Source organism: Mirounga angustirostris, unplaced genomic scaffold, assembly GCF_029215605.1.
Source record: "Mirounga angustirostris isolate CCGP_5_RB_7025 unplaced genomic scaffold, mMirAng1.0.hap1 SCAF_8, whole genome shotgun sequence".
Classification (NCBI taxonomy): Eukaryota; Metazoa; Chordata; class Mammalia; order Carnivora; family Phocidae; genus Mirounga; species Mirounga angustirostris.
In genome coordinates, this window is record NW_026991716.1 from 75,853,951 (window position 1) to 75,877,221 (window position 23,271).

At 37.6% G+C, this 23,271-nt stretch overlaps 1 protein-coding gene across 4 annotated transcripts in view; it reads right to left on the minus strand.

Annotated features, from left to right (window-relative positions):
* Positions 1-790: 790 nt before the first annotated feature.
* RNGTT (RNA guanylyltransferase and 5'-phosphatase) overlaps positions 791-23,271 on the minus strand; it is a 320,109-nt gene continuing 297,628 nt past the window's right edge. For 3 of the 4 annotated variants that reach the window (XM_064597860.1, XM_064597861.1, XM_064597859.1), the window contains 2 exons: positions 4,935-5,058; positions 807-3,466 (listed from right to left, as the gene is read on the minus strand). In XM_064597860.1, coding sequence (XP_064453930.1) covers positions 3,303-3,466; positions 4,935-5,058 — 288 coding nt within the window. In that variant the 3' untranslated portion in view covers positions 807-3,302. Of the gene's footprint in view, positions 3,467-4,934; positions 5,059-23,271 lie in introns of all 4 variants that reach the window. The other variant, XM_045867220.3, reaches the window with a different exon arrangement.

Below are 23,271 nucleotides of genomic sequence, written 5' to 3' on the forward strand. Positions count from 1 at the left end.
GGTTGTATTTAGGACAGTCTTGGTGCTTGGTAAATATTCAGTAATGGTAATATTGCCTTCATTGTGAATATGGGCTATTTACAAAGCACAAGCCTTCACAAGAGTCATGTTAGACTGAAAAGGCTCTTTTTGATAATCTGGCTCGATCTCAGCCTTTTATAGATGGAGACGGGGGTAGAGGGTGAGATCTAGAGAGAACACAGAACCAAGGAGAGGCAGACCCTGGACTTGGTTTCTGGTGTTAGCCCAGGGTTTTCTCCACCACATTGGTCTTCCCCATCTGCAAGTATCTAGTTCTTGACTTTCAAGATCTTTTGATGAGAAGGGACTATGCACATAGTTCCAAATGGTATCATTTAAAAATTAAAAATGACAAATTCTATACTATAAAAAAATACAGATAAACAAAAAAACTGATAGAGGTCATTACTTCATTATTTCAGAATATTTACTGCGGAAAGAAATGTGTTAAAAATAATGTAACAGACTATCTACTCATATAATAGAGTACTAAGATGAGGTGGATGAACAGAAATATTGTATCACTTAAAGATGTGCTTTGTGCTTTCCCCCCACCCCCCTATACTCCAAAAAGAAAAGGTACAAACTACACCCCCATGTCAATCCAACTTCTTGATTTCTCAGGAAGAAAAATCAAGGATTTTCCAAGTCCTTATGCTAATTCTAGAATGCAACAAAACCAGATGGATTACGATGGGGTATGGCTGACAGGCAAGATAATGCCAGCAACAGAAAGGAACAGAAATCATTAGTTAAAAGAAAGGGACACATAACAAAGCAGATACACTTTCTATTATTTTAAATCAGTAGTTTTATTACAATACACACTGACACACAGTTAGAGAAGGAATGTCCTGACATTTTCTGAGCATTTCACGGAAAGCAAATGTAACCATCCAGGCAGTCGAGTCATCCACATCTTTTCCAAATTCAAAGCAAAAGCTTTTATATTTGATAACTCAGGAAAGCAAAGTTTTCTCATTCTTGTCTACGAAACTTCAGTGTCAGAAAACAGTTATTGTGAAGTGGACCGAGAAGGAAGGGTTTCTTTCCTTCTTGCTGTCCCAGTCCCTGCCTCTCGAGTTTCCCCCTTGACTTTCTACATGACTTTTTACGATACTGCAGATGAGAGTGTGTTCAGGGGCCAAATGTCATCTACTTATTAGGCCGGCTATTATACTTCACTATAATTGAAAGGAAAGAACAAATTAAGAAAATTAAGTCCTGGAAAATGCACAAAGGCAAGGAAAAAATATCTGGGTGTATTAAAAATGAGATGCTCTTTTCACATAACTCATTTAAAAGGTTACAATTACCATAAACATTTAACTCCATTAAAGATCACTGGCAAAAACTAGCTCTTATACCTGCAAAAGGGCTCTGCATTTATACAGGCTCGGAAGAAAGCAACATACCACGTGAAATGAGTCACTAATCCTGGTGAAGCAGGCATCAGACTATTTGGAGTTGCATAGGTGTTTTTTCAGACCCATTTTGTACAAGACACTATGGAACCTTGACAAATTTCCACCTTTCAGCAGTCACTGTGGCAGTCAGGTGTTTTATTCCCTTTAGTGCCCAAACACACAAAAGCACTCCAGGAATGAAATACTAGTAACTGACATTCTGGATACGTTCACTACACGTTACATAACTTGGAAAGAACAAAGGAAAAAGCCCAAGCATGACTCCAGTATTTCATATAGAAAAGCACTGCAGGAGAAAACTTTGTTTAAAAACATTAAAACTCAGGTGAATATAAATACATTTTTGGTTAATCTGTGCTATAGCATATAGAAATCCTGTCAGATATTCAGTCTGCTGGGTAACTCATTTGCATTTTTCATGTCTGACTGTATTAGTAGAATATACACTGATGCATATACTGACATATATATGCATATACATATATAAAATTCAGATCATGAAATTTTGTTTTAAATACACGTACTTAAAACCTCTACCTCTAAAAATAAATACATTAGCCTCTAATAGGCTAATTCTCAGAGTTCCTTCACAAACCAATCAGAACACAGCTTCTCAACAATGGCAGACGACCAATTAGCTGCTCTTTAAATCCATTATCTATCAGTGAGTGTTTTAAAATTCAGATGTATAACAGAAATGGCATCCCCAGCACAGAACACAGATAGAATCCTGGTTTTGAAAATAAATGTCTTGGTTTCCTTGATGTTTAGTTCCTACAGATGTCTACTCTTTGCCTCTGCATTTATCTAGCAGTGGGAGAGCATTTTCTAGTGACAGCATTCTATTCCATTGGCACTACCTTCTAATCAAAGGAGTCGGCTGGCATTTCCTTTGCCGTTTTGTTCAAGGGAACTGACACGACATAGTTTGTATTTGATATCACTCCCATAATCACAGTGAGTTGTGTGTTTTAATGTAATTTACAACGTGCCAATACCACTGAGGTAAAGCAGAAGTAGCCCTGGCGTTTTTAAAGGGGAAAAAAAAAGTCTCCCAGGAGAACAACACATAAAAGGGACCTGGTGGTGTATATCTAAGTTCTACGAAGTAACTCAAAACTACTGCCAGAATGGACACATTGAATATCTGGTATTTTCGTTCAAAGAAGAGAAACATGAAAACACTCAATATATTTCCTTTAGAAAGGATGCAACTCACAAAAACGGGGCTTTACTTTTTTACTTTTACATCTCAAAAAAAAAACAAAAAATACTTCTTAAAATGACATAAGCCAGACCAAGTTGTTTTAGTATAATACAATACTTAACAACCTTGTCATTTGTTTTTGAATACAAGAATCTCAGAAATGTAGGAAATCCATGATAAGTGATAGCAAGAATGTTTAATGCCATTGCCTAGATTTTTTTTAAAAGGAAAATTTACCATAGTTGAAATACAACTTCTAAAAAATACAGTGTTTTATGCGCTCACAGTTCCAGATTACTAACTTTATAAATTAAAGGTGAAAATTATCCATATACAAACAAGGCCTCTTTTTCATTGATTTCAATCTCGATTAAACCTTTGGATATTTCAATCTTCAAATTCACAAGGTAAGGCTGAGTTTATCAGATATAAATAAAATGTTTAAAGTCCACGATGTACTGTAGCACTAAAGAAACAAATGCATCAAATATTTACAGGCTGGCTACAATACTTTAAAAAAAAAAAAAATTCAAATGTGTATCAACATCAAGCCACACTGTTTTTCCAATTTCTCTGGCTGCAAAAATGGGGCAATAGCATTTTTTCTCACTCATTTTTCCTCTCAGTCCTTAAGTCAGAGGCAGGTCTTAGGTCAAAGGGCGAGGTCTTTTGGGAGGTGGTGGAGGCATGAGCTCTGTGTCAGGGTCCAGATGATGCTTTCGCTTCTGTCCTTGAGAAGCTGCCGCACATCTGTCGATGAACTCAAACAGCATCTCCTTGGTGACCGGGTTGGAGATGCTGTTGCACACAGCTGTGGACAGAGGGGGACACGGGTCTCACGTGAGGGTTAATTAAGGCAACTGACTCACCACAGGGCGATGCAAAAGGGGAAAGGTTTTCATCCCAATATGCTAAACGCTTTCAGTTCGCCAACTGGGGTGACACGCTTCCCCCGGTAAACGATTCTCCACCCTCCCCTGCCCCCAAAGTGAGTGCTTTTCTGGTGGCTACTTTTTCTTGTCCCGTGAATTTTAAACCAAAACTTTAAGTGTTGGACTTACAACCACACCTTCACTATGGTTTTCCACCTCTCCAAAACTCTTTTTATAGGATTTTCACGTACCACAACCATAGTCTATACTCAACCAAAACTTCTACAGAAAACGTGTGCCATCATCCTTCAGTCGTATCTGTCAGAAGGAAACTCCACCCTGTCGTGATGGCACCAGCCACTGTGTCCACTGAACAGGGAGGCGCCACTGTAGCTGGCAGATCATACTATTTTATTTTAGTAACTTGTTTCAGTAAGATATTCTAATAAAATTATGAATAAATATGGCATCTTTTCTTATGTGATCAAAATTGACCACCAGTCCTTTGAATTGTATTTATATATTTAGTTTGGGGGGAAAAAAGGACACTGGCTTAATTATTCCTATTTTCAAAGTTCACTCATCTTGTCTGAACACAGATGCTAGTTCCAACAGAACCCTTAAATGTACAATAGTAACTTTCATAAACTGCAAAACTGAAACCGGCTATTTCTGTAGTTTCTCATAAGCTTATCATATAATCAGCATCATCACTGACTGAGCAGTCTAAAAGCACACGATTCTATTAACCTTTAATCTTGGTTTTTATCTGTTTTTTTTTTTTCCCTCGGCTTCACTAAAAATGCAATCCAGAGCAACCAGTTTACCTTATAAGGTTAATTAATTTGTGTTGTTCTCCATGAAAGAAACTTACTATTCTGAATTCCCAAAGCACTTATATTATACCCAAAGAACTCTCTGAAGGATAGCGTAACAGGTTTCAGGAGGGGTTTTTTTGTGTGTTTTTTTTTTAATGGTTTTCATTTACTTTGTCCTCCGTTGTTTGTAAAGCTATTTTAGGAGCTGGAAATTACATTTTCCCCCTGCTAATTTTGTCTTTTACCATCTGGCAAACAATGGTTTTTATAGTTCTGAATAGATCTGAAATTATCATGGCTTTTGTTGTTGTTGTTCAACAAATCCAACTTGTATACAGCCCATTATCCTGCCCTTTACACGTCTCCTTTGGGTGCCTGGGCACAAGCCCACAGGCCTAGAGACGGGAATCTACAAGCCAGCTGGAGTCAACAGTCACAGCCCCTTTCCCAGCCAGCAAGCACAGGGGTCCGAATGACCCTATGCCCCATCAAGCAGAACACCAAAGACAGCACATCTTGATTCTAAAACCCTAACGCGCACTCGCTCTCTCTTTTAATGTAGCAAACATTGGTAGGTTGTCATACTCACCCATGGCAGTGTTGTACGCATTAGGAAAACTTTTGTCTGTTCTCTGTCGCATGAAGACCCAGCTGTTATTCTCAAATTTGCATTCTATAATTTTGTTGTCATACTGTTTTAGTTCTTTTGTCACCTGTTTTAAAAGAGAATTGAGGAAAATATTTAAATCATTCGAAAGGCTTTTTGCTCCCACTATGTGACAGACACATTAGGGAATGCCAAAAACACCTCAGTAACTCTTCACGCAGAGCCTTTTGTCATCGGAAGTGTCTCATCAAGCCTAAGGATATGGTATGCACTCCCTTGTACACATGCTCATTAATCCGACATTTTATAAATAGTCGTGAAAACGGCTGTCAATATATAGCAATTAAAAGAGGCTAAGCAGAAACCAGCCACTTCTGGGCCAAATGCAAATAGGTTACCATAGGGACCAATGCCTTTAATATTTCTGCGTCCCTATGGCTTTCAGAAATTGAGGATGCTGCTTAGGTCTGTCAGCTTTCAGAAGGGTCTCACTGTCTAAATTCCTATGTCAAAACCTAAGAAGTTCCCTTTACTAGTTGAACGAAAAAGTTACACACAAAAAGTAAACATTAGGATCAGTTTCAGGTAATGCACATCCTAAGTCTTTTGCTTTTCAAGAAGTAATAACTAATCCAAACTCTAATCTTTAGGTTAGTTACCCCTTCCATCTCCAAACTACTATGAACATACAGATTAAGCTACTTTAGATTTTAGTTTGGTTGGTTTTTTTGGCTACTTCACCTCAGATGATTGAATATGAATTACAACTTACTCTATCAAAGCTAACGAGTATCCATGGTAACCATAAAACCTTTTAAAAGATATTTCATCAGGCTGTGAGGATAGTTTTCATAAATAGGAACCTAAGCTTATCTTTGCAGTTTTCAAATCAAATGCCAGTCATGGTAATATTTTAATTCTGTCCTCATCTTTCACAGCTAACAACTTTTCCTCACAATATGGTAGATTGCAATCATTTAAACTTCATTAGCATTATTTGAAATGCTCTCATTTTTCTACCCGCAGATTCAATACCACCTAGGAATATGAAGGGAAGCAAATTTTTAAAAGATGCTTTCGATTCACAGATTAGGCAGTGCACGTCTTCATAAAAACTATCAAATTGTATTCCTTTTCCCTTAATGAGTATTGCATTTGATTGGATTATTTGCATCTTCAACAAATCCAACAGGACCAATACATTCAGTGGCTCTGGAACAGACATGCCCCAAAAAATGATGTTCCACTTAGCAAACTTGCTAGAATTATTCTCAAATATTCATTATTCTAATCTCAATTCTCCTCCCTTTCTTCCTAAAGATCCACCTCCTTTTACTTTTGATACATTATCTATAGCCAAGTATTAGGCAACTTATTCAGCTAGATAACCACATTTATCACATGTAGGGTCTAACAGAGCTGAGTTTCTAAACCTTTCAGAGTCTCCATTTTATAATCCTAAAATGGGCAAAGGAGTTCCTAATTTACTGGGACACTGGAAGAACAATAAATGAAAGTACCTGGCACAGAGTGGCCAACGAGTAAAATTCTTAATTAAATATAAAATTAGGAAATAACATACTGCTTTCAAAAAAAAAAAAAACCACTTTATAAGTAAATTCACTAAAGAAACCAGGATGACATGGAAAGGTATGCTTTGAAAACAGGTGTCAAGAAAATTATATTGTATGCACTACACAAGACAGGCTTGTATCAACAACATGCAGTTGGTACTTTTACTGACCCTCAATTGTAGTAAGTCTTTATCATATAGCTCATCATTCTTGTGTTCCTGGTTTCAGAATTGCTATAAATTATGTGCTGCTCGATCTGACTACAGCAATTAAGCAGCATTATTAGTTATCTGTGTATCTATTTGGACATTTACTAACAATAACTGGGAAACAGCTTTCTGAAAAATGCATGCACTTGCCATTATACTAACTGAAATTATGTCCATGTTCAAGAACAATTCATTGTTCTTTATTGATCACATCAGTTATATTCCCAAGGTAGACACACTGCAAGGTACTCATTTGGTTCGGCAGTAAAATATACTTAACTGACAGTAATAATACTTCTCATATGTGCACAAACTAAAGACAGTTGTCACTAATGATCAGATCAAGAGAATGAGGAAAACTCATTCTACAAGGGAAGAGTTTAATTTTAGTATCCAAATTCTAATTCTATGACAATAACCATCCTCAGCCAATTACGTATTATTATTTACTAAAACAAGACCCTGTTCGGCCTTCTATAATCAACTCTGTTACTCTAGTTTGAGCTCATAAGAGCTTGAAAGTAATAAGAAAATATTTATAAATCAGGATTTCATATCTTACTAATAATTATATTGAATTAATGAATTTTACTGTTTTTTTTAAAAGAGCAATGAATATACAATGTATTTTATACTGAAAAATATTTTGTTCATGTATCCATCTTGTTCAGTACCACACTCTTTATACGGTTTGAATCTACCAATAAAATGAGGTTAAGAGTCCAATGAAACCGGATCTAGTATCTCTGGAGGTGGTTTTTTGTTTTGTTTTGTTTTGTTTTTTAAGAGAGGGAGAGAGAGACACAAAGAAAAGGGAGTGGGGAGGGGCAGAGGGAGATAGAGAATCTTAAGCAGGCTCCACACCCAGCACAGAGCCTGACACGGAACTCTATCTCACAACCCTGAGATCATGTCCTGAGCAGAAATCAACTGGGCCACCCAGGTGCCCCTAATGTCTCTGGAGATTTTAAATTAGCAGCTCAACAATAATACCTGCAACAAAGAGCCCACAGTAGAGTCAGGTACAATCACAGGTGCTGCACTCTGCACTATTCTTACAGAACACTTCCTGTAACTTAAGTGCTAGGCAAATACCTACACTTCCAAGTCACAAAAGGCAAACCATCAGTGTTGGCTGAACTGACCTATACGGAACAGGCAAAGTTGCATTTCTATTTCTAGTAGTGGGATAAAACTCTAAAACTTGCTGTCCCTGTTTCGGGAGAGCTGTTTTTGCTGTAAAGAGCTCATCTTGGGGTGCCTGGATGGCTGTCGGTTAAGTTTCCAAATCTTGCTTTTGGCTCAGGTCATGATCTCAGGGTCATGAGAGCAAGCCCTGCATTGGGCTCCGCACTCAGCAGGGCATCTGCTTGTCCCTCTCTCTCTGCTTCTCCCCACACTTGTGCTCTCTCTCTCTCCAATAAATAAATAAATAAATAGATAGATAGATAGATAGATAGATAGATAAATAGATAAAATCTTTTTTTTAAAAAAAGAGCCCATCTTTCTTTTCTAGAGAGACTGCACAAAGGGTGGAAGGGAGGGGGATTTCTCGGAATTAATTTGCTCTGGAGACACTTTAACAAATATCCTTAGACTGAGAAAGCCATCAGTGAGTTGTAGTGATTCTATTTTTAACTTTTAATTTTGAAATAATTTTAGATTTACAGAAAAGCTGTGTATAGATGGTATAGAGAGTTCTAGTATTCCTGTCACCCAGCTTTCCCTAATGTTCACATTTTATGTAGTATGGTGCATTTATCAACTCAAAGAAATTCACACTGGTACAACACAATTAACTGAACTGCAGACTATTCAGACTTCAGTTTTTCCACTAATGTCTTTACCTGTTCCAGGATCCCATCTAGGAAATCACCCTGCATTTAGTCATCATGTCTCCTTAGTTTCCTCTGATCTATGACAGTTTCTCAGACCTTCCTTGGCACTTTTGAAGAGTAGTAGTCAGATATTTGCAGAATGTTCCTCAAGTTGGAATTTTCTGATGTTTTCTCATGATTGGACCAAGGTTTGGATTTGGGGCACAAATGCCAAGAGGTGAAGTGCCTTTCTCGTGTAATATCGGGGGGGGGGGTGATATCATGGCTTATTACTGGTTGATGCTAACCCTGAGCACTTCGTTAAGATGGTGTGTGCCACGTTTCACTACTGTAAAGTTACTACTGTTCTCCTCTTCATACTCTATCGGTTAGTTATGAGTCACGATGAACAAACAGCCCCACTCAAGGAGAAGGGAAGTAAACTCCACTTCCTGGAAGGAAGAGTAAAGTTGTGGACATTTATTAAAACCACTACAGACATTACTAAGTTTCTTGAGAGAGATATTTTGAGACTATACAAATACTCTGTTTCTCCTTAAAGTTTTGCTCATTAATTTTAGCATTCCTCCATGAATCTTGCCCGCAGCAATTATTCCTGTGGTGTTCTGCTGGGGTTTTCTCTTTTCTCCATCCCTTCTACATTTATTATCTGGACTTTTTCTGTAAGGAACACTTGTCCCACTTCCCTCATTAATTTATTTGCTTATTTGTATCAGTATGAATTCATGGATATTTATTTTATTCTTTGGTTTATAATAAAATACTACTGTCATTTATTTTGTTGGTCAAATTGTTCCAGTTTTGGCACTGGGAATTCTCTCAGATTGGCTCCTGTGTCCTTTTAATTTGCTTCCATTTTTACTTACTTACCTTCTTATTTTCAGCATTTACTTTCTGGCAATTTAAGAGCCTACTCTCCAGGCTCATCTTTGTATTTTTTCTGCCCCAGTCCTAGAATCAGTCATGAGGTCCTCTATCAGCATTTTATACGAGCAACATCACTCCTCAACAGTCCAGGAGGCTATGCTAAGAAAGTACTGTCACTACCTGTTCATGTCAGAATTTAAAAGTATTATTGAGAGAAGGAGAGATAGAGAACGACAACGAGACTCTGAAGATGAATATACGTTTTACTTAGAAGTTTCATGCCATCTTTTGTGAACTGCTCTCTGGAGCTAAACTAAGTTGGCCATTTTTTCATTTTGAAGTTATAATTCTACTCTTTGGTAATTCAAGTTCTACCTCTATAGAGTTACAGAAGGTCAATTTTAAAAACATATCTTAAGTAGATGAAACAAAAATCTTATTTTCATGTAAATAACTTCAATTTCTAGTACTTATAAAGACATAGAAAATAAGGTAAGTCAGAAATGAAATGGAATTATAAAAGTTTTCCTGAGGTGTCAGAACAATACAAATAGCTTAAATCTGAATTATTAGATAAATAATCTTTTAGAAATACTACATTATAGTAGGGCCTTGATATATTCCTTTTAGAAAGTACATCCACTACTGGAGAAAGTAAAACATTTGACAAGTTACCCTCCTTAAAAAAAAAGTTACACCTACCACTACTATTATTTATAAATAACATACTTCCCATTTGCTAGGCTGGAAACAGAGCAGCAGGAAGTCTCTCCCTTGGGAATGGTGGGGTCTTCAAGCCCTTCAATCAGCCATTCAATTAATCAAAGCAGCCAATAAAAAGAAGGCAACTAGAACTCTGCCTTATTTATCCTAAAGGTCACTACAGACAAGTCACAACTCCAGGGTATGAAATTCCCACTAAATTACGGATTATTACCTTCCAGTAAAGTCATAGTTAGTCAGTTAGTTAGTTCTTACTCAAAATATAACAAATCTTCATATAGAATAACAGACATACAGATAAAACAATGATATGCTGGCAATGGTTATTGGTGGATGGTAGAATTAGGAATGACTTTCACCTGTGTCATGCTGTATTTTCCATACTTTCTATGTTAATATGTGCTTAACTTTCATATTTTTAACAATGAAAGATTCCTTAAACAACTATTTCATAAAAGAAAATAAATACCCAGTTGGTTTTTAATGCAGTGGTACAGAAAAATAAGAGATAAACATTTATAGAAAACAAAGTCTTCGAATCAGGCCCCAAGACCACAGTTCCCAAACTGTGCAATGAGGTATCTTCATGTGCTGCAACAAACTCACAGAGGTACTGTGGGATACTTTAAACTTTTGGGGTAACAGTGGCATGTGTTGGACACCATGCAAACTATTAGCTGGAGGAAGTTCACAATTTCAATATGAGATTCCTTGAGATGACATTATACCTTTGCAAAGCTGAGTTTTGGGTAATTACTGTGATAAAAACCAAGTACCACAAAAATCAGTGTGGAACAATAAATGAAGTTGGTGGGGTATAATCTGACTCCAAGGTTTGAGAAGTTATGCAATCCTTAACTGGTGCTAAGTTGTTAAAATCTAGATACTTATTAAATTGTTTGGCTCTGTCCTTTCAATCAATGGAGGTGTTAGATATTTCTTTTGGCTTAGAGATGCTGTGTATGAGGCAAAATGAACCAAGAAAGTTTCATAGCCTCTACCCTAAGGCCTTTTCATTCATTTCGTTCATTCATCCTTCCCCAGATCCTAGTCTCTAAAGCCACATGTAAGCTTGTATCTAGCACTTAGTGGAAACCAACCAGAGTAGTGAACAACTTTGCCTGCGGTGTAGAATATAGATCATGGTAGAGAATGAGAATTTCTATCAAGTTAATCTCATTGGTTTTGATCTAGATCACTAAAATATGTATTCCCCATTGATCTCCCCATTGTCAGCACAGTACCCAGTCCTGGAGAGATCCTCAGACAGGATGTTAACCAAATTCAAGATAATTGTGAGCTTCAGCTTATCAAACCAGTTTGTACTGTTTGATGGCTGGTTAAGTAAAGTAAACTAGTACTATCTCTAGCCTTTCTCTGCCTCTTTCCTCCTTTCTACCTCTTCTTTCTTTCCCCCAAAACAAAACAAAAGGTTTTAGGGTTTTAATATCCTCAGTTTGTTGTCTGAATAAACAATGCATTTGTATTTTCTGTTTCTGGGTGCCTGACATGGAGGCGAGACATCCATTTGCCATCACAGTATTAAAAGCAGCACTTCTATATATAAGACTGATGAATCACAGATCTGTACCCCTGAAACAAATAATATACGTTAATTAATTGAATTTAAATAAATTAAAAGTAAATAAATAAAAGCAGCACTTCTGCTTTTGACACTAAAGAACAAGTAGAGAAAGTGAAAGATAGATTTGTCTCCCCCTGTCCCGCCCATTGGTCAAGCAATATCAACTATTTCTAGAACTATGTGACTCATTTTATATAAATGAATATTAACAATTTATTCATTGAGCTCTTAACATGTACCAAGCATTATAAATTTGTGACCCATACACATAATCTCATTTAATTTGCACCACAATCTTATAAGGTAGGAATTATATTACTGCTCTTCAACAGATATGGAGTCCAAAGTTTAGAGTAATTAAATATCCCGCCCAAAGTCACAGATCTAGAAAATGGAACAGCCAAGTCTCAAATACAGGTCTCCCTGTCCAATGCCACAATGCCATTTCATATCCCACCAGCTATTACAAAGCCTGGCACTCCATGGACAATAAATGCAGAATGAAACAAATAAGGTTATTTTCCTGCTCAGAATGTGGCTGAAATTGGGTATAAAAACCTTTCCACATGTAAGTTTAAGAAGTCAGTCATATGAAAACACAAACACATTGGACCTAACGCGGCACCAACAATGCTCTGTAGATCCATCCATCCTTCCCACCATCTGACAAGTATTATTGAGCAGCCATGTGTCAGGCACGGACGGAGTTGTAGACTGGTGATACAGACACAGTCCCTGTCCTCTGGAATGTATAGTCTAGTGAAGAGTCAAGTGACAAATTACAAATTATGATAAGAGCTATGAAGAAAACAGATATGCAACAGAAACTAATGCCAGGAGAAAGCTATCTGGTTTTAGGTGCAGTAGTTTGAGGAGATGATATTTAAGTTGAGATTTACAATATGGCGAGAAACTGGTTTATGGAAAGAAGGAAGGACAGGGAAAGAAGGAGAAAGAGAGAGAGAGGAGAACAAATGAGAGCAGGTGGGGGGAAAGGGGAGTCACATACGTCAGGCAGTGATTAACAGTATGTCCAAAGGTCTGAGGTGAAAAAAATCTTAAGATCTTGGCATGCTGAAGGAACTGAAAATAAAGAATGTTCTCTGCAAGCCTTTAAAGAGGGTTCCACATAAGTCTGACTCATTCCCAAACTCTTCCTCTCATATGGTGTACCCTATATATACCCTTTTATATCATATATATATAGAGAGAGGGTCCAGCTGCCTACTTGACATCTTTATTTGAAATTCCCATAGACTTCTCAAACCTGACATATTCAAAATTCAACTCTATCTTCCCCCAAATGTACTTCTCTATCTCAATATATGGGAACTCCATTCACCCAGTTCCTCATGACAGAAACGCTAGTGCCCTCCTGATTCCTTTCCCCTTTTATTTCCCCTCATATTTAATTCATTTCCAGGGTCTATCAATTCTACCTCCAAAATATATTCTACACATGTCCATTTGTCCCCTCTGTCTTTCAGATTCTTACAAGAGGCTCTTCTACATTTTCCCCAGCCCATCAATTTTTACAGTGCAGGCAGATTGGTCTTTGAAAAATGCAAGTCCAATCAAGTCATACCCTTGCTTAAAACACAAATAAAAGACATACAGGTTGGGAAGGGAGAAATAAGACGGTCTCTATTCACAGAAGACATGATAACTTACATAGAAGAAATCTATAAAGATGCTCCTAGAACTAATAAGTAACTCTCACAAAGTTGCAGAATACAAAGTTAATATACTAAAACCAATTGTATTTCTACATATTAGCAATGAGCGGTTAGAAGTTTAAAATTTAAATGGTATCATTTACAATAACTTTCAAAAACGTGAAATACTTAAGTATGAATAAAAAAAACCATGCAGGATCTGTATGCTGACAATTATAAAACACCTATAAAAGAAAAAATCAAGGAGGACCTAAACAAATAGAAAGATACACCATCCTCATGAGTTGGAAGATTCAATATTGTTAAGGGATTGTTATCATTCCTAAATGATCTACAGATTCAACATAATCACAAGCAAAATGCCAAAAGAATTTTTTATAGATATCAGCAACCTGATCTAAAGTTTATATGGAAGGCCAAGGAAATCAGAACAGCCCAAACAGAAAGAACGATATTGGAGAATTGACATTGATTTCAAGACTGAGTATAAGCTACAGTAATCAAGACAATGTGGTATTGGTGAGCAGAGAGACACAAAGGTAAGTGGAACAGAAGAGAGTCCAGATGTGGATCCATAATTACAAGGTCAACTGATATCTGACAAAGTTGCAAAGGCAATGCAATGAAGAAAAGATAGTCTTTTTAACAAATGGTGCTGGAGCAAATTACACACCCCTATGCAAAATAATGTACCTCAACACAAATATTTCACTTTACACAAAAATTAACTCAAAATGGGAAATACACCTAAACATGAAACCTAAAACTATAAAATTTCTTAAATAAAAAAACAGAAGAAAATCTTTGTGACATAGGGTTAGGCAAAATTTCTTAGAAACAACACCAAAAACATGATCCATAAAACAAAAGTTGATAAATTTTAAAATTTATGCTCTGTGAATGAAATTTATTTCATTTTCATTTCATTTCAAAATTTATTGCTAGGTGAATGAAAAGGCAAGACCCAGATGAGGATAAAATATTTGCAAATCGCATATCTGACAAAGGATTTGTATCCAGAATAAAGAACTCTTTTTTTTTTTTTTTTTTTTAAGATTTCATTTATTTTTTTACAGAGAGAGAGACAGCGAAAGAGGGAACATAAGCAGGGGGAGCGGGAAAGGGAGAAGCAGGCTTCCCGCTGAGCAGGGAGCCTGATGCGGGGCTTGATCCCAGGGCCCTGAGATCATGACCTGAGCTGAAGGCAGATGCTTAACTGACTGAGCCACGCAGGTGCCCCTAAGCATCTAACTCTTGATTTCAGCTCAGGTCATGATCTCAGGGTCCTGAGACTAAGCCCCACAGTGGAGTCCACGCTGAGCACAGAACCTACCTAAGGTTTTCTCTCTATCTCTCCCTCTGCAGCCCCCCACCTCATGCACAGTCTCTGTGTAAAAAAAAAAAAAAAAAAAAAAAAAAAAATCAATCAATCAATAAACATGGGCAAACAACCTGAACAGACCCTCACTAAGGAAGATATATGGATGGCAGATAAGCACATCAAGCCCAACACATCATTAGTCATTAGGAAAACAAATTAAAATCACAATGAGATACCACTATACACCTATTATAATGTCTAAAATAAATAAAATTTACAAATATGAACAATATCAAGTGCTGACAAAAATGTAAAGCAATTGAAATCTTCTATCATTTTGCTGGCCAAAATGGTATAACCACTTTAGAAGACAGTTTGGCAGTTTCTTTTTTTTTTTAAAGATTTTATTTATTTGACAGAGAGACACAGTGAGAGAGGGAACACAAGCAGAGGGAGTGGGAGAGGGAGAAGCAGGCTTCCCACTGAGCAGGGAGCCCGATGCGGGGCTCAATCCCAGGACCCTGGGATGATGACCTGAGCCGAAGGCAGACACTTAACGACTGAGCCACCCAGGCACCCCAGGCAGTTTCTTTTATCAAGTAAAACATACACTTACCACAAGAACCAGGAACCCCACTCCCAGGTATTTACTCATGAGAAATGAAAACATACGTTCACAGAAAAACCTGAATACAAATGTTTACAGCAGTTTTATATATAATCATTCTAAACTGGAAACAACTCAAATGCCCTTCAACCACTGAGGAGATAAACAAATTTTAGTATAAAAAGGAATACTATTCAGCAATAAGGACTATTGATAAAACCAATAACACAGATGAATTTCAAATGCAGTATGCTAAGTTAAAGAAGATAGACTTAAAAATCTGTAGAGTATGTGACTCCATGTACATGACATCCTGGAAAAGGCAAGATTATAGGAATAGAAAACAGATTGGTGGTCACAGAGTTTGAGAGTGGGAGGAATGACTGATTACACAGGGATGTCCCACAGGATTTTGGGGGGAGGTGATGGAACTGTGCTATCAGTACTCCTCCCTTATTTGTGGACCCCCAGCAGATGCCTGAAAATGTGGATAGTACTGAACCCTACATATACTATGTTTTTTCCTATACATGCATATCTATAATAAAGTTTCATTTTAAAATTAGGCAGAGGAAGAGATTAACAACAGTAACTAATAATAAAAAAAGAACAATTATAGCAATATATTGTAATAAAAGTTATGTGACTGTGGTCTCTCTCTCTCTCTCTCAAAATATCTTATTGTTTGGAACTCACCCTCCTTCTTGAGATGAAGAAAGACGATAAAATGCTTACATGAGATGAAGTGAGGTGAAAGACGTAGGCCCTGTGACTTAGCATTAGGCTACTACTGACCTTCTGATGATACCATAGGTCAGAAGGAGGATCATCCACTTCCTGACTGTTGCTGATTGTGCACATAACTTGAAACCACAAAAAGTAAAACTGCAGATAAGGGGGGACTACTGTATCTTGATTCCAGTTGTGGGTATACACCTGTATGCATTTGTCTAACCTCACAAAATTATATACCAAAGGAATGAACTCAGTGTATGTTAAATTTTAAAAGGTGAATTAAAACAAAAAAGAAACAAGAACAGCATCAATTTTTTAAAAAGTAAATCCAATCACATCATGCTTTATCGATGGCTTCCCATTACAAAGTACTAAATGATCCAGTCTTTACTTATCTTTCTAGCTTGTATGAACTGTCTCAGAGCACCTTACACCTTTCCTTTAGAATATTTATCATTACCTGCAAATATAATTTTTTGTTGATTATCTATTTAATATCTGTCAACCAGAATGGTTAATAATTATTGAATACTTACTAGGTGTGGACTTACTGTTCTAAGTGCTTTACATGGATTAATTTATTTAATCCATGTAACAACCCTTGGGAGTATCTCCATTTTTCTAGATAAACAGAGGCACAGAGGAGTTAAGTAATTTGATGAGGTCTCAGAACTAGTAAGTGACAGAGAAATGTATTGTATCCCTACTAAGTTTTCTAATACAATATCTAATTTAATCTGTATAAATATCTAATAAGACTTACAGAAACTGAAGCCCAGAGAATTTAATTAATTTGCATAAGGATACAAAGCTCATTTGTTTTGGTACCAAAATTCAAATTCTAGGTCTTTGTGAGTCAAAAACACAGGCCCTCCTTATCCTTAAGAATCTAGGCTCTAGGTTGAAAATGTATTAAAGGAGGCAAAGATAGATTCCACTTGTGGACAATTTTACTTCTTGTGTAATAAACTGTAATTTAAGTAACTATTTCCAAGGATTACATTTCACTCAGGAGAGTCTGGGGATGGGAGACAAAGTGATGTGACAAGGACAAAGAGCGTAACATATTGGCTTGAACTAAGCACAATGTCTAACAAGTTTCTTTTCCTTCACTTTCTCCAAATGCACACCATTCCGACCTGCATCATTTCTGCTGTTTGCTATTCTAGTTGCAGCACAAACCACAAATCATAGCAAATTGCAGAATTTCTCAATCATTAAGGATTTACAATAGGTTAATTTTAAAATGGACTGCATTTCACAGCTGCAAAGCTTTTGTCTGATTTCTAAACCAAATGAGAAGTCATTAGTGGACTGAAGACCTTTCTATGGGCATGACTAGCAAAAAGAAAAGGTCATGTGGACAAAACAGTCACCTCTGCCAGGTAATGGCTTACTAAGCAGAGGGCCAAACTTGGTGACACAATGCATCGCTCCCTGTTTAGTACCAAGCACGACAAGAAATAGAAGCAGATCATGGATTCAGTGCATGCTTGGGATAATAAAAACAATACACAACCAATGAAAGCTTTAAAATCTACCATTTTAGGGAGAAGGCTAAAAGCAATATGCATGTCTAACACTTTTTTTTTCTTCCTAAACAGTTATAAGTATGACAAAAGACTTATCTGATTTGCTTATTTTTTAAGATGGTTGTCCCATAGCCAATGCAAATAATTCATAAAATATATTTGTCAGATTGAATCTGATAAATGGTAAAGGGGCAGAGGGAGAAGAGAGAGAATCTTAAGCAGGCTCCATGCCCAGTGCAGAGCCCGACATGGGGCTTGATCTCAAGACCCTGAGATCATGACCTGAGCTGAAATCAAGAGTCCATGCTTACTAAGCCACCGAGGTGCCCCTATTTCACACCCATTTTAAACCCAACTATTCAACAATGCTCTTTTTCTAGTGTAGAGACCCCAAGAGAACGGTCTATCCACAGGGATCAACGTGACATATGGCAATAAGCCAAAATGCTATGAAAAACGAAAATTTCCTTTCTGTTCTGCCCACCATTTAAGAACGCCAACAAAAATGCTCAAGTTCTTTGCTTTTGATAATCTTTTAGACTAAATGCTTTCCTTTAAAAGGACTCAATTTGCTCTATCAGCACTAATGGGCACCAAAGCCTACAGACCCACACACCTTTGAATCATTAGCTTAGGTACACACAATGCCTTAGTTTAGTGATAATGTTCCTGTGATAACTAGGACCCATCTGAACAAACCAAGCTTTCCAGGATCCCTTTCTTACAAGTCTGTACCTCAGGTCAATGCAGACTTGCACTGAGATATTCTGACTGCAGTACCTGTAACCTGCCTTTGCTATGTCCACTCAGCCATTTAGTCATTCTTTTACTCCTTGCCATGCACATTGCATTCTATTTTTACATATGTTTTCTCAGCAGCTATGTTTCATCTTTGAGAAAGAAATCCTGGAGGTACTGACAAAGGTATTACACAAATATAGAGTGATAGTAACACTGCTTAGAATCCAAGGGTCCTATTTTTCGTCTCTATGTATCCTTTAAAGGATATTCACAATAGATTTATTTAAATCTGCCTCATCAGCTTCATGTATTGGGCAATCAAAAACTACTCAGAAGATGTTGGAAGTTTGAAAATGATTACAATAAATTATCTGCATCCAGTGTCACACTCCCTAAAAACCTTCTCAAAAAAAAAATTTTTTTCCCCGAAACATACCACAAACCCCTTCCATAAAATCCAATACTTTGGGGCTGATAGGAACTTAAGATCATCAAATCAAATACTTTTATTCTAAAATATTCAAATACTAAAATGCATCCCCTATTATCTCTATTAATTAGTGTATCTTTTTTTTTTTTTAAGATTTTATTTATTTATTTGAGAGAGAGAGAATGAGAGACAGAGAGCATGAGAGGGAGGAGGGTCAGAGGGAGAAGCAGACTCGCTGCTGAGCAGGGAGCCCGATGCGGGACTCGATCCAGGGACTCCAGGATCATGACCTGAGCCGAAGGCAGTCGCTTAACCAACTGAGCCACGCAGGCACCCTAATTAGTGTATCTTTATGTGTGTGAACATTCATGCATTGAGGAGGTGTAAAACCAGGAGGAAACAGAAAATTCAGTTATTTTCATAACTGGTACACAAAACTTACTTAATGTTTTCATCTAAGATAGTTATTTTCATCAGAACTATTTACTTTTAAAATGACTGCTGAGATTTTTCCTTCACAGGGAAGGGAAGGGGGGGAACTAACATTTATGAAATAACTGCTATGTCGCCAAAGCCGTGCAAGGCCCCTTATATACATTATTACCCCTTTATACTAATGAAGACATTAAGGATCAGAGTATTTAATTCTTTCAAGGTTGTGTTTGGATCTAGAGTTTTCTATCATAGTGTCTCTTAGTAGTATCAGGGAAATTCAACATACAAGAGGAAAGGAAAATTTTATTATTGTTCACTCCTAATCAAGAAATTACTAACTAGTTAGAATGGCCAAAATTAGCAAGTCAGGAAATGACAGATGTTGGCGAGGATGTGGAGAAAGGGGACCCTCTTACACTGTTGGTGGGAATTCAAGCTGGTGCAGCCATTCTGGAAAACAGTACGGAGGTTCCTCAAGACGTTAAAAATAGAACTACCCTATGACTCAGCAAGTGCACTACTGGGTATTTACCTCAAAGACACAGATGTAGTGAAAAGAAGGGCCATATGCACCCCAATGTTCATAGCAGCAATGTCCACAATAGCCAAACGGTGGAAGGAGCCAAGATGTCCTTCAACAGATGAATGGATAAAGAAGATGTGGTTCATATATACAATGGGATATTACTCAGCCATCAGAAAGGATGAATATCTACCATTTGCATCGACGTGGATGGGACTGGAGGGTATTATGCTAAGTGAAATAAGTCAATCAGAGAAAGACAATTATCATATGGTTTCGCTCATATGTGGAATATAAGGAACAGGACAAAGGAGCATAGAAGAAGGGAGGGAAACCTGAATGGGAAGAAATCAGAGGGGGGGAGACACACCATGAGAGACTCTGGACTCTGCGAAACAAACTGAGGGTTGCAGAAGGGAGGGGGGTGGGGGCATGGGGTAACCAGGTGATGGGCATTAGGGAGGGCACGTGATATGATGAGCACTGGGTGTTATATGCAACTAATAAATCACTGAACACTACATCAAAAACTAATGATGTACTATATGTTCGCTAATCAAACTTAAAAACATTAAAAAACAAACAAAGAACAACAACAAAAAAGAAATTACTAAATAGCTAAACCAAAGAGCTAATGGAGTATCCTTTGCAGTCACCACAAACTAAAGGAGACAGGAGCTCTAATAGGAGGTCGTGTTAAGTTTAATGTAACAATCTTCTAAAACAGAAATAAGAAACTCAGGCTGCATGTGAGAAAAACAAACAAAAACAGACAAAAAGCCCACCAACCTCAAGTGCCATGGGTTGGCTAATACCAGTCTGGGGAAAACAGGTCTGGAAAGAAGTCAGGAGGAAGAGAAATCTCAAAAGTAGGGAGGGAAAAGATGTGGAAAGGAAACAAAGGAAGTTCTAAGTGTCCTAAGCCAGGTCTGTGAAATGAAGATAAAGTGCTTTTCAGCTGAGTAATATACAACAAAGAAAGATTTCAGTGATGATTAGAGCTATTTAAATTTCTAGTAGGTTTCAGTGATTTAAAACAGCCTTTTCTGTCCTGGCAACTGGTTTATCTGCTTTTATTTTCAAACTTGGGGGCTGGGGAAGATCTTGCAAAGAATTATGCATGTACATAAAATGCACAAAAGTACTGGCTATTATCTAAAGATTTATAAGTATTGGATTGCGGATCTTTGAGAGAACAGAACTGTCACAATTCACAACTCCTGAAGATTACATGTGGAACCAGATTAAATTTCTCATTTAGGTTCCCCCACTCTCCCATCCCCTCCATCCCCTTAGGTAGGTTTTTGTTCTAATCCTGTTCTGGTGAGGATAATGGGAATGTCTCCTAGCAGGAATAAAGAACAAGAATCAGAACTACATGGGCGGAGAAAACCCTACATCTTTGGACGTTCACCACTCAACTGCTCTTCTCAAGCCTTCAGAGAGTCTATTCTGAATAAGGTAGCTGTGGTTATCTATTATATTCTGGGCAATAGCGCTAAGCTACTTGGAATTAAGTCTGAAGAAAATAAGGTCAGTGGCTTTTCACCTTTCCTCTAAAAGGCAAATTGATGCTGAGTCAAAATAATGTATCAAGTCATACATGCTTGGCAGGAATGCTTTTAAATCACCAGGACTTTTATAGGATAGTCTCATACTAGTGTGCCTCCCTCTAATCTTGACTAAGTCAGCTCAATGCCATGACTATCAAATCACCAGCTGAGTCTCTGAAGAGTGCTCCTTCTACCAACGCCATGCTGTACCCCTTTGCCAACTTTTAGGCCAATATACCTGCAACCTTGAGCTCCCATGGCTTCCACTGTGCTGGACTGTTGTGCCAGGAGCACACTCGCTACGTGAGGGTCTGCTCTAGCCAAACGACAATACAGGAAGGATATGTGTTTGGGTGTTTATTCAAAACTGGAGAACACTATGGACAAGTAACAAGCTGAGAATAGATCATCTGCTTTGTCTGCCAGCTGCCGGCTGTCACAGAAGACACAGTGATCACCTGCTAGTGCCGCACTGTGTGCCCAAAGGCTCCAAATTATCACCGCTTTAACTGTCTTACCACCACACTTCAGATGTTACCACTATCATTTCCACTTTTGCTTTTGGAATAGTCCAGGAAAAACAGTCCTTCAAATCCTACCATCTAATTGGTGTTAAATTTACATATAGTTATGCATCCCCCACTTTGATGTTAAATGGATATTCTAGTCCTTTTCTGTCCTTAGGACAGGGAAGGGGGATAAGTCCCTGCTTTAACTATTGCACAGCCTGGAGTTGCACTAGCAGATAAATGCCTGCTGATGGCAGAGCAAACAGCTGAATAACCCAAAACTAATCATGAAACATGAACTCTGAGTTTAAAAGGTTAGCAATGGTTTGGCAAGTTAGGGGAAGTGGCAGAGTGAACATCTGGGGCTTAAAAAAAAAATCTGACATGATAAAAGGAAAAGTAGCTCATTCTTAGTTACATTTCTTTTTGCCGGTTGGTTTTTTGTTTTTTGGGTTTTTTTGCAATTTTTTTCTTCAATAACTTTATAGAAATCAAAACCCAACAGAGAGAGAACAATTATGTTAATAATGCCAGGAAATTTGTTTGCTTTGTTAAATTGAGCTTCAAAAGCACTTCAATTGAACATACGTTTGTGATCACAAGTAATGCCTATTCTTATATCCATTTAAAATGTTTACTTTATTACAGCTTATTATAAATGTGAGTCTGAAATGCAGCACCGTGGCTGCTCAATTTCCAGGCCACAATTTTATGATAATCGTATGAAATGTATTCATGTGTCAACAGAACTAACAATGCCCCAAATGGGGTTGTTAGCTGCTCTTTCTGATGGCCACACAGTTCTGCACTCCACAGCATTAAGAAACTGCTCCAAGCAGAGAGCTCTTTGGAGAATTTTAACTTCACTTGGAACATGTACTATTCTGTTATGCTCAGCTCAGTTTAACTGCTACTATCTCAAAATACAGGCAAGCTCCTACAAGAACACTGACCCTAAATACCCAAACATATGAATGGAATAAACTGGTTCTGTTACTTTATTTTATGGTTGGGTTTCCTTTTTAGGCAGTCTCCACCTAGTAGAGGGGATGAGACTGGAGAATTCCCCTGAACTTGATGTTCTCTATTGCGTGTGGTAGTAAAAAGGTACCTGGGAGATACAGTCTGTCACCCTGGCATCTCACAAAGGAGTAAGGGAACACTTACAACATATGCAGATCAAATAACTGGAAACGGATGGTAGGTCTAGAGGTGTCCGTCCCTCTCAAGTACTGGTTTCTCTGCAGCACTCTGACCTTCCTCATTTTTGTGACAAGTAGCCCGCATAACTGTCTAGGGCAGGGACTGAGATCTCAAGCAACTTTTTCTCGATTCAGCATTTTTTAAGGCTCTATTACACAGGTGCCAGGCCAAGTGCTTTTATGCTCATTATTTCATTCACACGATCTATTTGCATGCAGTGGACCATCTGCTTTGTAGAACAAGGGACAAGCATGTCCT